The 12,825-nt window shown below is 38.1% G+C and overlaps 1 protein-coding gene across 1 annotated transcript in view; it reads left to right on the forward strand.

Moving 5' to 3' along the window:
• LOC142980227 (oxysterol-binding protein-related protein 9) overlaps window positions 1–12,825 on the forward strand; it is a 117,648-nt gene that overhangs the window by 101,148 nt on the left and 3,675 nt on the right. Inside the window, exons 9-15 of the mRNA XM_076125565.1 lie at window positions 4,848–4,948; window positions 7,078–7,184; window positions 8,524–8,609; window positions 9,169–9,355; window positions 9,939–10,198; window positions 11,325–11,547; window positions 12,404–12,631. Coding sequence (XP_075981680.1) covers window positions 4,848–4,948; window positions 7,078–7,184; window positions 8,524–8,609; window positions 9,169–9,355; window positions 9,939–10,198; window positions 11,325–11,547; window positions 12,404–12,631 — 1,192 coding nt within the window. The remainder of the gene's footprint in view (window positions 1–4,847; window positions 4,949–7,077; window positions 7,185–8,523; window positions 8,610–9,168; window positions 9,356–9,938; window positions 10,199–11,324; window positions 11,548–12,403; window positions 12,632–12,825) is intronic.

The raw sequence follows: 12,825 nt of genomic DNA on the forward strand, positions 1-12,825 counted from the left end.
ATTATGCAGACAACAATCGAGGCTCGGTCTACAGAGACTAGATAATGCCATTTTTTGTATCGTGTTAAGTATAGTATATTTTACTTAGCTTTTCATTCTAGAATTTGAGATACAAAATAATGAAGAAAAATTGTATTAATAAGTATAATGATTCAATGTAAAAGGCCTTTCTTTTTGAAACACTTTAATAAAGAATAGTGATGGCATCGTATTCTTAGACTAGACTTTTGTTTCAACTTGGTTGCTTTGCTGTCGAAATAATTAGACATTAAAATATAATTTCAATGACTTTATTAGTACCATTTTGTTGGCGAAAATCGGCATTTAGCCAAATTAAGAATCGCGATGCGAAAAAAGTCGTGGATTACTAAAGTTAGGCGCAATTTAATGCGTAAAGTAATTTTCACTTATAATATTTATGTAATTCCAGTTATCGAGTTCATATCGAATGTTGTGTAAAAGGAAAAAAATGGTTTTACCTCAAATACATTAGATTAATTATAGACCTTTGTTACAATGTTTTATATTCATAAATTAATATACTGTATGTAATCTGAAATTGTATCATTCTATCTCTGTATAAACAAGCATTCAATTTCAACATGCCTATAAGATTTCGGGAATTAAACCTTTTCTTTCCTGATCTCTTTAGAATAGAGAACCCACTCAGTTTTAATGAATTCATTGCCTTAATACTATCTGTTTCCTATTCCTTAATACATTTCTATAATGCTGCTTTTACACGTTTTCTATCACCAAGGTAACGCATTAACAAAGACGAAGGTAAGATTAAAATGTTATTTACGTTTAATCTCCCTAATAAATAGCCAATAGACGTTAATTTACGTGCTACCTTAAATAATGCATGTTCTCTGGCTTTCGTCCCTTTTACTGAGAGCTTATTCGTTGGACAAAATAATGGTATTAATTATTCTTTTAACAGCTTAAGGACCAATTCCCGACAAAAAACGTATATTTTTTATTGATACAAGGTTTAAAAAGGCTTTCGTTGCTTGAACTATATTTTTTATTGACAGTACTCATGTGTTATTTCCACCACTCATTAGCATTATATTACTATCCTGTACTGTCCCATTGTTGGGCAAAGGTCTCCCCCAAAATCTTCCCCCATAAATATTAAAATGAATATTTAACACTAGCTGATCCGCGCAACTTCGCTTGCGTCACATAAGAGAGAATAGGTCATAATTTGCCACGTTTTGGTAAAAAATTGCACTGCTTCTCAACGACTAATGGCTGTAACGTGAAGTTATATAGCCTAAAGCCTACTTCGATAAATGGTCTATTCAACACAAAAATAATATATTTTTTTTTCAATTCGAACCAGTAGGTAGTTCCTGAGATTAGCGCGTTCGAGCAAATAAACAAACTCTTCAGCTTTGTAATATTTAGTATAGATTAGTAGTAGTAGAACATAACTAAAACATTCGCGTTACATTTAGAGCGACAGAGACGAATATGTGCACACAACATAACATTATTTGTCTTTCCGCAGTGTTCAACCACAGGCGTGATTGTATCTCTTGCCCTTACCCCTGTGCTAATTGTGCGGTCCAGATATTTGTACTAACTACTAACTTTGTTAGTTCTCCGTATGTTAACGCACCCCACGGTACAGATTATCTAAGCCGTGTGTTTAGACCTAAGGCTTAGTACACACGTATTTGGAGTGGCATTCATCGGCCCAGCCGGGCGGCAAAATCTATACATATTGTACATGAATGTTCGGCAAAAATGTCGCACGACATCGCCGCAACTGAATGTCTCAACTGTTGCGTGACGATCGGACCCGAAGGAACTTATCGATAGGTACAAGCCAAATCAGTGCAGTAATTGCTGCAAATCGGTTTGTTGTTCGATAAATACTGAAGGACCGACCATGCCGACCCGTGATGTGTGATGTGTGTGTGACCCGATATGTGTGTAGCAAGCCTAACATTATAGTTAGGCCCTAGGTATGTAAACAGCACGTTTATTTGGATAGACGTAATTGTAATTACTCTGTAAGGTTACGTAAGTTTGTGCCGCTTGAGGTTTGCCGACTAATATTACCTACTATTATTGTAAGTCAAGGAAATGTATGTAGGGATCGTCGTAGTATAAATCCTTGCGTAGTCTTCGCCTTTTTACATTGATACGCAGGAATCCTCATTAAATAAACTGAACATAAGGTTTCTTTCTCATAATCACTTCATATTTTTCGCCGATATGCATGATGAACAGTTGTTACATATGTACTTCCTTGTTCATTAGTATATTATAAGACATTTTCTTACGTTAAGTTACGTTTCATAGAGCCAGGAAAACCAAAGCCAAATATATAACTCTAATATATATTCGCAGCACAAACACAGAATCAAAATATATCACTCTGCTCGGAGTCATGTATCGTATGTCGCTCAAGTTAAATAATAAATAGGTTGTCGTAGAGGCGACGGTGGCGCCACCTGCAACACGTGACAGATTGATGGCACGGTGCTCTCTGATATACGGTCTGTGACTTGACTTGAAACGCACGATAGAAAATAGATACGTTTGAATAAAACTGTTGGTTTTGCAGATAGATTTTCACTTTTTGATATTATTTTGTACAGACTTTTTATAAGAAATACATGTTTCTTTCTTCAGTGAAGAAAATATGAAATAGACTAAGCGTTTTGCGGGACTTAAGGTCGTAGATTAATTGACCAGATTTAATATTCATCTGTTTCATACCATATAAGACTTGTAAAAATATGTCATTTAAATCTAAAGAGTGTAGACAAATATCTGCTAAAATGCTTTAAAGTTCTTGATTATTTCCATATTACTTACTTAAAGTATACTCGAAAGGAACTTTAAGCAATTACAAGCCACCTATACAAGTCCTATATCCTATTACGCAATTTGTCTTAACAAAAACACGAAAATCGACCCTTACAATAAAACCCGTCCTTCTACCGATACCATAAACCTAATCTATCACTATCTATAATCCCCGAAGCCCTCGATCGTATTACATCCATCCGCGACCGTTGCTAACGAAGGTGTTCGCTTCCAATACCATTGGGATTCGATAATTGCCGTTTGCCTTAGCGCGGCTCTAAGGCGTATTAATTCGCTTTATATGTAATCATTAGTTTGGCTTTAGGGATTTATTTTGATGTTACTAATGATCTTGAAGGTTAAATGTTAGTTTGATTTGTATGTTTATTCGATTATCTAGTGCCTGTTCTGAATAATGATAAAGTTATAATAACCTTTTTGCATATGAGCTTCAAATTTGGCGAAGCGCTAAATCAGGTATAATTTCTGTATGTAATGTGATTTTCATTCTGGAAAATTTACCTCGATTAGAATGTAAATGGAAATAAGGCTTTAAATATTAGGTAAACATCCTGTACCTATTCAAGCATTTCATTTGTCGCTACGAAAATGTAATGCTATAGTGTATAATTTTAGTGTTATAATACCAAAAGTGTAGTTTAATTCAGCTACTTTGTATGCGTACTTTAATACACCGTTCATAACACTAATTCACAACGACTATTAAATCATAACCCCGTACTTATCGCGCGTAAAGCCTATACACCTCGTAATAATCGTAACGTTCAATTACTTAATAGACAGCCTACCGTCAAACATTTATGGCACAATCAACTTGTATTAATTACTTCGTGTTGTTTCGGAGAACATCGGCTAACTTCGGCTGTGTTCGGGTGGATTAATGGAGTTTCATGCTGAGAGAAGTACACGCATGTAGGTCTAGGTCGTGTGTTTAAGGACTTTTTAATGTCTAGGGCAGAAGGTCATGGATTTTTATACCGGAATGTTTCCTGTAAATTGTAATCTTTATTTTGTTGGTGCGTGTGACGCAGGAAGGTATAAGTAAGCATTCCAAGGTGTCGTCGTATATTTACGTATAATTGGGGATCATTCTTGATTACGTTTGTTTTAAATCAATATTGTGTGATAAGATTCATTCCTTTTGCCACAAGATTCTGAAGAATCTTTTATAGGCTCTTTAAAGGAAAGAAAGGTAAATTTGAAAATTTACATGATCCTTTAAAGAGGCTAGAGAATACTTTGTGGTCGTTTAAAAACAGAAGCTTTCCGGGCTTTTCAAACATAGTTATATCGAAGATTAGTACTATAAACTTGAACTATCAGTTTGATTGTAATTCATACAACTTTTCTTACAATGACATAGCCCATTAATAACGAGTGTCGCTTTATCTTATAGTGCTCTGTTATGTTAAACGCCAGATAAGTCCTGTTTGTCCACATCTATGATAGATAACTATAAAGTTACTCGCGCGGGAATGTACACAATTTATTGTTTTAGTTTACTGTAGTTTTTAGACGGAAACTGTTAAAATTTTCGACATAAATCCTCGGGATATGAAGGAAAAATGTGTTTTGTTGTGCTTGTTTCAGCAATAAGTAGCCATTTGTCTTCAAAACTTGTTTGACTTTATTTTATTTAATATTTTCACCACTACACCACTACCGATTTGAGCCGAGTCTTAATATTTTTAGTATTTGTCTGGTTACCTGTCACTTTATAAGAATCTGTCTTTCACAATACAAGATATTTCTGTAAAAACCTAGGTTGCCGTTTTAAGCAACAACTCACGGCCGGTTCGGCCGTATTCATCGCTTTTAAATAAGCATTTGTTAGCTCATGAAGTGCGAATACTGATAGATATTTTCATTCTCTTAGTCTCAGTTACTTTATCTATGGATTAGGTTAACTTACATTTACCCATAAGCTATGAATGGGTTCTTAATTTTCTAAATATTCTTTCATATAAATATATTTTTAACGTATATTTGTATTGTTACAGCGCCAGTCGCAACTGTCCGGCGGAGGGCGCGGCCGAGCAGGACTCGTCGCAGCCCACCGTCGACCTGCCCCGCACCAGGGATGGAGAGATTGATTATGACGGTAAGCAAATAACCACTAATACCTACTGTAGAATTAACATGATGATTGACGAAATGAAGCCTCATGTTTCTTGACGTTTCGGCACATGTTACACTTGATTGGCTAATGTCGGGGTGCAAAAATACGTCGCCAGCATCTAACGTCTTATAGCACGCGTATTTTTCTATTTTAACGCATATATACGCAATACGCTCGTTGCGATAATTTGTATAAAAAACGACAACCCATGAACCCGGACAACTCTAGCAATGCTTCGGGATCTCAGCATTTGTATATCAAAAACATATAAAAACCAAAGTTACGCAAGTTACTCATGACTTCATAAATTAAAGCAATATAAAATCACGTGTCACATATAAATCAAGGCTCAATCGACAAAGTAATCAACACTTCCTAAACGTGACGAGTCACACGTACTCCAACGCTTTCCTCGAAGCCGTACGTTAATATAACAATAACTAAACGTTATTCGGGTCACGATACCAATATCTTAAAGAATCGTACACACGAAACTGTGACGTAATTTTGAATAGCGGAAAGCGACAAAAGCTAGAAAAATGCCTTGTCATAAGTGAGAAAGGCTTTCCGCGTGTTATGTTGTGAAAACTAATTTTGACGGGTAATTTGTTATATTGACTGCCATACTGCCTCTATGGCGCGATCGGTTGTGTATCCGATTATTAATCAGAAGGTCTCGCGTTCGAATCCCGGGTCAGGCAAAGTGTTACAAAATAATTCTCAATAGCAGCCCGGAGTTTGGCTTGCCCCCTATTGCATAGAATAAACATTGTTAATGGCGTATCTCGGGTAGATATTTCATACACCCCTGCCTACACCTTTAGGTATAACAGGTGTGATATTATATTTAACATAGGTTTAAAATTACATCAGATTAGAAAATTAGAATCTAGATCATTACTTCAAAATCTGATTTAACTAAAACCAATTATAAAAAGAACTATGACGTCAAACTTCTACGTCATAGTTCAATCTATTCCATTTTAAGTACAGTTACATCATTCACTGAATAAATAAATGAAACTAATTTTGGATACCCTTAACGAGTACAATGACGTCGGAATCAATAGATGCGTCATTGTTAGAATAAATAAATGTAACAACCCGTTGTCTTGTCGCCTATAACAAGACACTCGTTGACAGTAAATAATCGGACAGAATAGGTTGCACACGCACTTTCTGACGTCATAAGCTTCTGTCCGCAACTTAAAGATTTCTGGAGGCAAAAAGTATTTTCTCTTAATTCTGGCAACTTTGACCAAAATCAAGTCACAATTTTATGCTTGAAACAATTACACACACAGATCTCGTATATCGCCCGCCACCACGTCAAAAACAGCAGCGTAAGCCTTTAAACATCAATCGCGAATAGACTCGTTTACAGTAGAATAAAACTTACATACATCCAAGACTTACGTGTTTTATAACTTAGGAAAATATGGATATTGTTCTATCTCCGACCATAAAATAATTTAATAGCAGCTGCATATATGCGGCGCAGCACATTCTCAAATGTACTCACTCCTTAATAACTACAGGCTAAGCTTCGTTGAATCATTTGCTAGCGTGTACTATTACCATACAATGTGTCCGAACGACCTGAGCCCTAAAATATACGCTACATTGTAGAGCCTAGTACGTTTATGGGCAATTTAGCCATTGTATTCGACCGTAAAAGAACTTACAGACTTATATATTTAGTTAAGGAAGTCTTAAAATTGTTGTTGTTGTCTGGATTTTGTTCCTGGATGAAATTTATGAGAGATCGTTTTAAGGGACAATCTGATACTTAAGAAAGTTCTACCTTTATCGATTTTGCACTGCGAGTATCGATAACTGTACAAAGTGCCATCTGATATTTTTATCCCTATCTACAAATAACGACGTGAGGTTAAGTCTTAACACCTTCTTCAGCTGCCTGAGACCGAGAGGATGTCGCATAGCTAGTAGTAGTAGTACAATATTGTTGTACATTTACACAAAAATCAAATAAATATTGGTCTTCGCTGACGGTATCACTAGTCATTATAAAAATCTTCAATATAACTTCTTTCTTCTCTCAAATTAACTTTTTCCCCTAATTAAACTAATGTCGTATATGTTTCCACCAGCGCTGTACGAAGATGAGTCGGACAGCGACCTCGGCTCCATGGAGAACCACGGCTCCGTGGTCACGCACCTGCTCTCACAGGTCAAGATTGGAATGGATCTCACTAAGGTATGACTACTAACTTAATACAGAAATATTTCCTTGAAGAAAACTAGTTTCGTATGATTTATTCTATAAATCTATTAATAAAGATTCAGGGATCTTTAGATAGTGGGAGACAACATTTTCTAGTAAAGCTTTTCTCGTTTTTTTTTCTAAGCCACGTAGGCTGTTAATCCATATTTACCAAAGTTTATCAAAAGCCGTTTAATTTCATCAACCCATTGCGTCAGAAAGAAACAAACGTGCATGCATCCATCTTAAAAGTTTTATAAAATTTACGGGATTTTTCTATTTCTACATAATTTATATGAATATTATAACATTTCAGAATAATCTAAACAATAAACCGTACTATAAAAATACCAGAAACGTTTCCTTCAGAGATTAGATATCAAAGAAATAAAACATTTTACGAGCCACTTTATATTTTCCATCCCTACTCTCTTCCCGAGCAAGGAAGGCTTTTACGTCGTCGTGATAAATTGTTGTATGCTACTAAAACCTTTAGCCTTTTACCCTTTATCGTGACTTCTGGTTCCGTAGACTTATAAAACCATGTGCATATAACAATAAATTTATTTGAAAACGTGATTTTGCCGTAATTTTAGTATATACCTTTTTGATATATACTTTGGCCTGCGAATTTCAACTGCACGTTTGGCGCAGTGGTTAACGTGGTCATCTCGCCGGAAAAACCGTAGTGCCACGTGTGGTGTTTTCTAATCCCACCCGTAACAAATATTTGTGTGTTGGGCACGAGTCCATTTGTCTGAGACTGTTTGTCAGTATGTATCAGTGTATCAGTATGTTCATTAGTTACTTCGTTATATAGTACAAGTTCTGCTTAGTTTGGGATCAAATGACCGTGTGTGAATTGTCCAATGATATTTATATTTGATTGATGTACATCTGTCCTATGGATAAATCTAGGCATTTGTCTGAATTCGTTGTACTCATGTAAATTTTTATATTTAAATGAAGACGCAAATTCAGTCCACAGTAGTAAATGGTATAATTTATGACACTAATTATTATGTTCCATTCGGATTTTCCTGTTTACAATAGGTACTACATTTTTGGTAGGGAAACGTAAAGTTGTAATTGAATTTACAGACATTTCGTATCTACAGGCTTTGGGTTTTCTGTGGTCTACATTTAAAATATTTTAGCTATACTTAGTCCTGTACTACATAAAAAAAATTTCATCGAAGCCCACTGTAATAACATATATTATTATGTAAAAGGCTGGGCAATAAATAAATATTTTCAGTTGGGTATTTCTTTTTTATTTTCCCATTATGTTAAATTAAGGACATAAATATGTATGTTTGTTATTGTACCACAGGTTGTGCTCCCAACGTTTATTTTGGAGAGGCGATCACTACTAGAGATGTACGCAGACTCCTTTGCGCATCCTGACCAGTTTGTAAAGTAAGTACCGATAACTATACAGTTCTATTTATATTTATCTATACTTAATATTATAAAGCTGAAGAGTTTGTTTGTTTGTTTGAACGCGCTAATTTCAGGAACTACTGGTCCGATTTGAAAAAATCTCGAGGAAGGCTATAGGCTATATATCATTACGCTACGACCAATAGGAGCAGAGTAGCAATAAAAAATGTTACAAAAACGGGGAAAATTTTGGCCCGTTCTCTCTTATGTGACGCAAGCGAAGTTGCGCGGGTCAGCTAGTTTATTATAAAGCTGGTAAACATAACATTAACAATACAACCAGAGCTCATGAGTAACTGGATTTAGGCTATAGTAACTACCCGAGCCGACTTCTGTTCATCTCTTTACACTGGACAATCTTCAAACAACATATCATCTGTAGATTTAGAAACATGCGAACCGTTTTCAAATAGACAACAATGTGGGGATATTTACTTAAGTTTAATTAAATTGAAGGATTTTATTATAGGAATCGTTAAATTATTAGAGCATACATTCCCTCAATACACATTACCAATGCAACTCTTGTCTCCAGGATAGTAGACCAGCCCACTCCCCGCGACCGTATGGTGCAAGTCGTCCGTTGGTACTTAAGCTCGTACCACGCGGGGCGCAAGTCACAGGTCGCTAAGAAACCTTACAACCCAATCCTGGGTGAGGTGTTCCGATGCCATTGGGAGCTCGACCCACTGCCGGATGCGCATTCCAATAATCATGAAAAGGTAAGAAAGACTACAGGTAAAAGGTTCTACGTTAAAACTCGCAAAGAAGGTCTACAGCCATTTCATCAGCAAGTACTTCTGTTGTCTCTGAAATCTGGACTAATTATTGTTATTTGCGAGCATCATAATATTCATGAGAGAAATGGCTTGATAGTAGGTCAACACCTGAACAGAGTCTCCCTAGCTCAAAAACTTCAAATAAACCTGTTGGGATACAGCAAAACTTGTAACAAGTGATATAAAGACTAAAATTACTGCTTTATCAAATTTTGTTTGAAAATATCTTTATATCCCACAAATACTTTTGAAAAATTCACCTTCCTCAATTCCTTTCTTATTATTATGTCATAACTAAAAAAATCAGAACCAATACCTACCATAGATTAACTAAAATATGCTCAGTAAAGATCCAATTTGACGTACAACACTAACCCCCGGTTTCTGAGGTACATTTAGAGGTAGTTTATCAATTCTATAACGTTTAAACTCATATAAAAAACGCTATTGAATAGATAAACTACCGCTAAATGTACTAAGAAACCGGTCATAAGACATGAAACTTGTAATCAAAATTCTTCAACAGCAAGAGGTAGGCGACGGCCCAGTCCCCTGGTGTACTCCAGACCAGCTCTCCTTCGTGGCTGAACAAGTGTCGCACCACCCGCCAATATCTGCCTTCTACGCGGAACATGTGAACAAACGCATACAGTTCGAAGCTTGGGTGTGGACTAAGAGCAAGTTCCTCGGACTCTCGATAGGCGTGCATAACATAGGACGGGGTATTGTGACGCTGCTTGATACTGGTGAAGAGTATACGCTTACATTCCCTAATGGTTATGGCAGGTGAGTTTAACTTAATGATCTTTATCTTATTATTATTTGTTTATTCTGTACGAATCGAAGAAATAGTCTTTACAGTGTATTCTTTAGTTTACGGGAAATGAGCCTAAATGAGACGAAGATTCTAATATTAGTTTCACAAACATTGTCCTCTTACAAGTTTTAAGGTAGCATTCGGTTCTTAGCGACCGCGACGCGCGACCGCCACCCGCGACCATGGTCGCCTGTCGCGAGGCGACCCTAGCTTTCGGATTTCAGCGACGGGGACATCGTCACTCTTCCCGCAGTTTTAACGGCGGTGACGGTTGTGTTCTAGTGCAGTATGATATGTCGGACAATTATTCCGCAGCTAGGAAAAAAGTTATTCAGCAGCTATTGGAGGATGAAAAAGATGATGATATTCTTATTATGCTATTATCTATGGCTCCAGAAAAAAGAATGAGGATTGATTCAATCTTCACATCACGAGAAGAAGAGGGTTTCTTGCAAATACTCATAAAACAACATTTGAATTATAAAGAAGAAAAGTTCAGAAAATATTGTAGGTTAAATCAAGCATTTTTTAATAACTATTTCTATTAACTTCTCGTCCTCGTTCGGTGAAAATGCCGCCATTTTGATGTGCTTCTCGCCTGCGTCGCGTGACGGCACTGCCTTCGATGCGACCGAGTCGCTGTCGCCACGCTGCTCTCTAGCCACGCCCACCAGTCGCGCGTCGCGGTCGCTAGATTTGTTTAGTACTCCATATAAATCCATACTAAGCAGTGGGTCGCGCGACCCGGTCGCGGTCGCGGGTCGCGGTCGCGCGTCGCGGTCGCTAAGAACCGAATGCTACCTTTACTTAATCTTACGTGTGATTGGTAAATATATATTTTTTTGTAATAAACCAAATATGTATGATCATAAATTAAATAGTAAAGTCATCAACCAGTTTTGATTGATATTTTCTTAGATGACTAAACTTTGGTTTTTTAGCAGGATTATTAAAATGTAAAAGCAATATTTCTGCTTGGTTTCGTTGTATACCCACTTAAAATATTACCATTCTTCAAGAGCAATATAATACAAAATAAATCAAAATAATATTGACAACATAAGCACTAAATCGCCTATTTTTCGCCCTCTATAGATCAATACTAACAGTCCCCTGGATAGAACTGGGTGGCTCCGTAGTCATAGAGTGCGTACAAACCGGCCACAAAGCCAACATCGAGTTCTTAACTAAACCGTTCTATGGGGGCAAGAAACACCGGGTGACGTGCGAAGTGTTCGCGGGCGTTGATAAGAAACCGTACTACACCGCGCAGGGAGAGTGGAACACCAGGATGGACGGACGGTGGACTGAGTCTGGGGTGAGTTACTTCGTGATTTTATTGTGTTTTAGGCTACAAACATATTAGGCGCCTTTACACTTTATCGCACGTTCTTAAGAGCGTGCAGGATTACGCGCGGGAAAGCAGCGCGATCTTCGCTCGCGATTTTCTTCGCGGTCTTGACAGATGAGCGCGGCGCGTGGTGTTTTCTTTCCCCTTACATGCGTGCTCTTTCACGCGCGATCGTTGTTTCATGCGTCATACAGTGTGTGTGTAAAGGGGGCTATTCGGTTCGGCACGTTCGGTTCAGCAATATTTATCGAACAACAAAACCGACTCGACTCACTCCATCGGCACAAGCCGATTGGGTTCACCAAGTTTGGGTTCGTCTATACGTATTCAGTTTTGCCGAATGCGCGTGGAACAAACTATAGAATTACGACTTATTTCAGCAGCACCAGACTGTGAAGCTAAAAGTTGTCCACGGCTTTACCAGAATTAAAGCAAGATCAAGTTTAGTCTTCCCAAGTTTCATTTATTAATCACTACAGTGATAATTATGATTGTCCAATTGCTAAATGACTTCTTGTTATTGTTGAATGTATTGAAGTACGTAAAGTATTGCTTAACTGGCCATTGTCTTAGACCTGTCCAAAACCTGTGCAAAACGTTACCAACATGCTATTCACATACACCGTGTCTACAAGCTTTTTTAGACGGTTTAGAAAAAAAAAAGGATTCTTGCGGTAGTCTTCTAGACTATTACTCCAAAATCACACGCCCGTCGGTACATTTCTTGTGGCCGCATCGCGCTCGATATGCGCGAAAGAATCGCGGTGATTCGCCTCCTCTCTCTTGGTCTGTTAATTAGACATGTCGGTATTGCGACTTGCAGCGCACGGAGGTGGTGTTCGAGGTGTCCATGCTGAAGCCGCGGCGCAAGCGCGTGGCGCCCGTGTCCCGCCAGGCGGCGCACGAGTCGCGCCGCGTGTGGCGCCACGTCACGTGCGCGCTGCGGGCGCAGGACACGGAGCTCGCCACGCAGGCCAAGCGCCACGTGGAGCAGGCGCAGCGCGACGCCGTCAAGCAGCGGGACGCCACCGGCGACAAGTGGCAGACGCAGGTACCGTGTACTACCTTACGAACAGTAAGGCACTTTAACAGGTCCACAGTTCAGGTCCACACGAAGCGAGCAGCCCGAGAGATTCAGTCGATTGCTCGATTGTACGATCTCTCGCTCGCGACGGTAGGTATACCCGCTTTGCTCAGCCGAAGCACGTCTATAAACATTAGTTTCACACTCACACGGGTACACGC

The sequence above is a fragment of the Anticarsia gemmatalis genome, chromosome 17 (genome assembly GCF_050436995.1).
Source record: "Anticarsia gemmatalis isolate Benzon Research Colony breed Stoneville strain chromosome 17, ilAntGemm2 primary, whole genome shotgun sequence".
Taxonomy (NCBI): Eukaryota; Metazoa; Arthropoda; class Insecta; order Lepidoptera; family Erebidae; genus Anticarsia; species Anticarsia gemmatalis.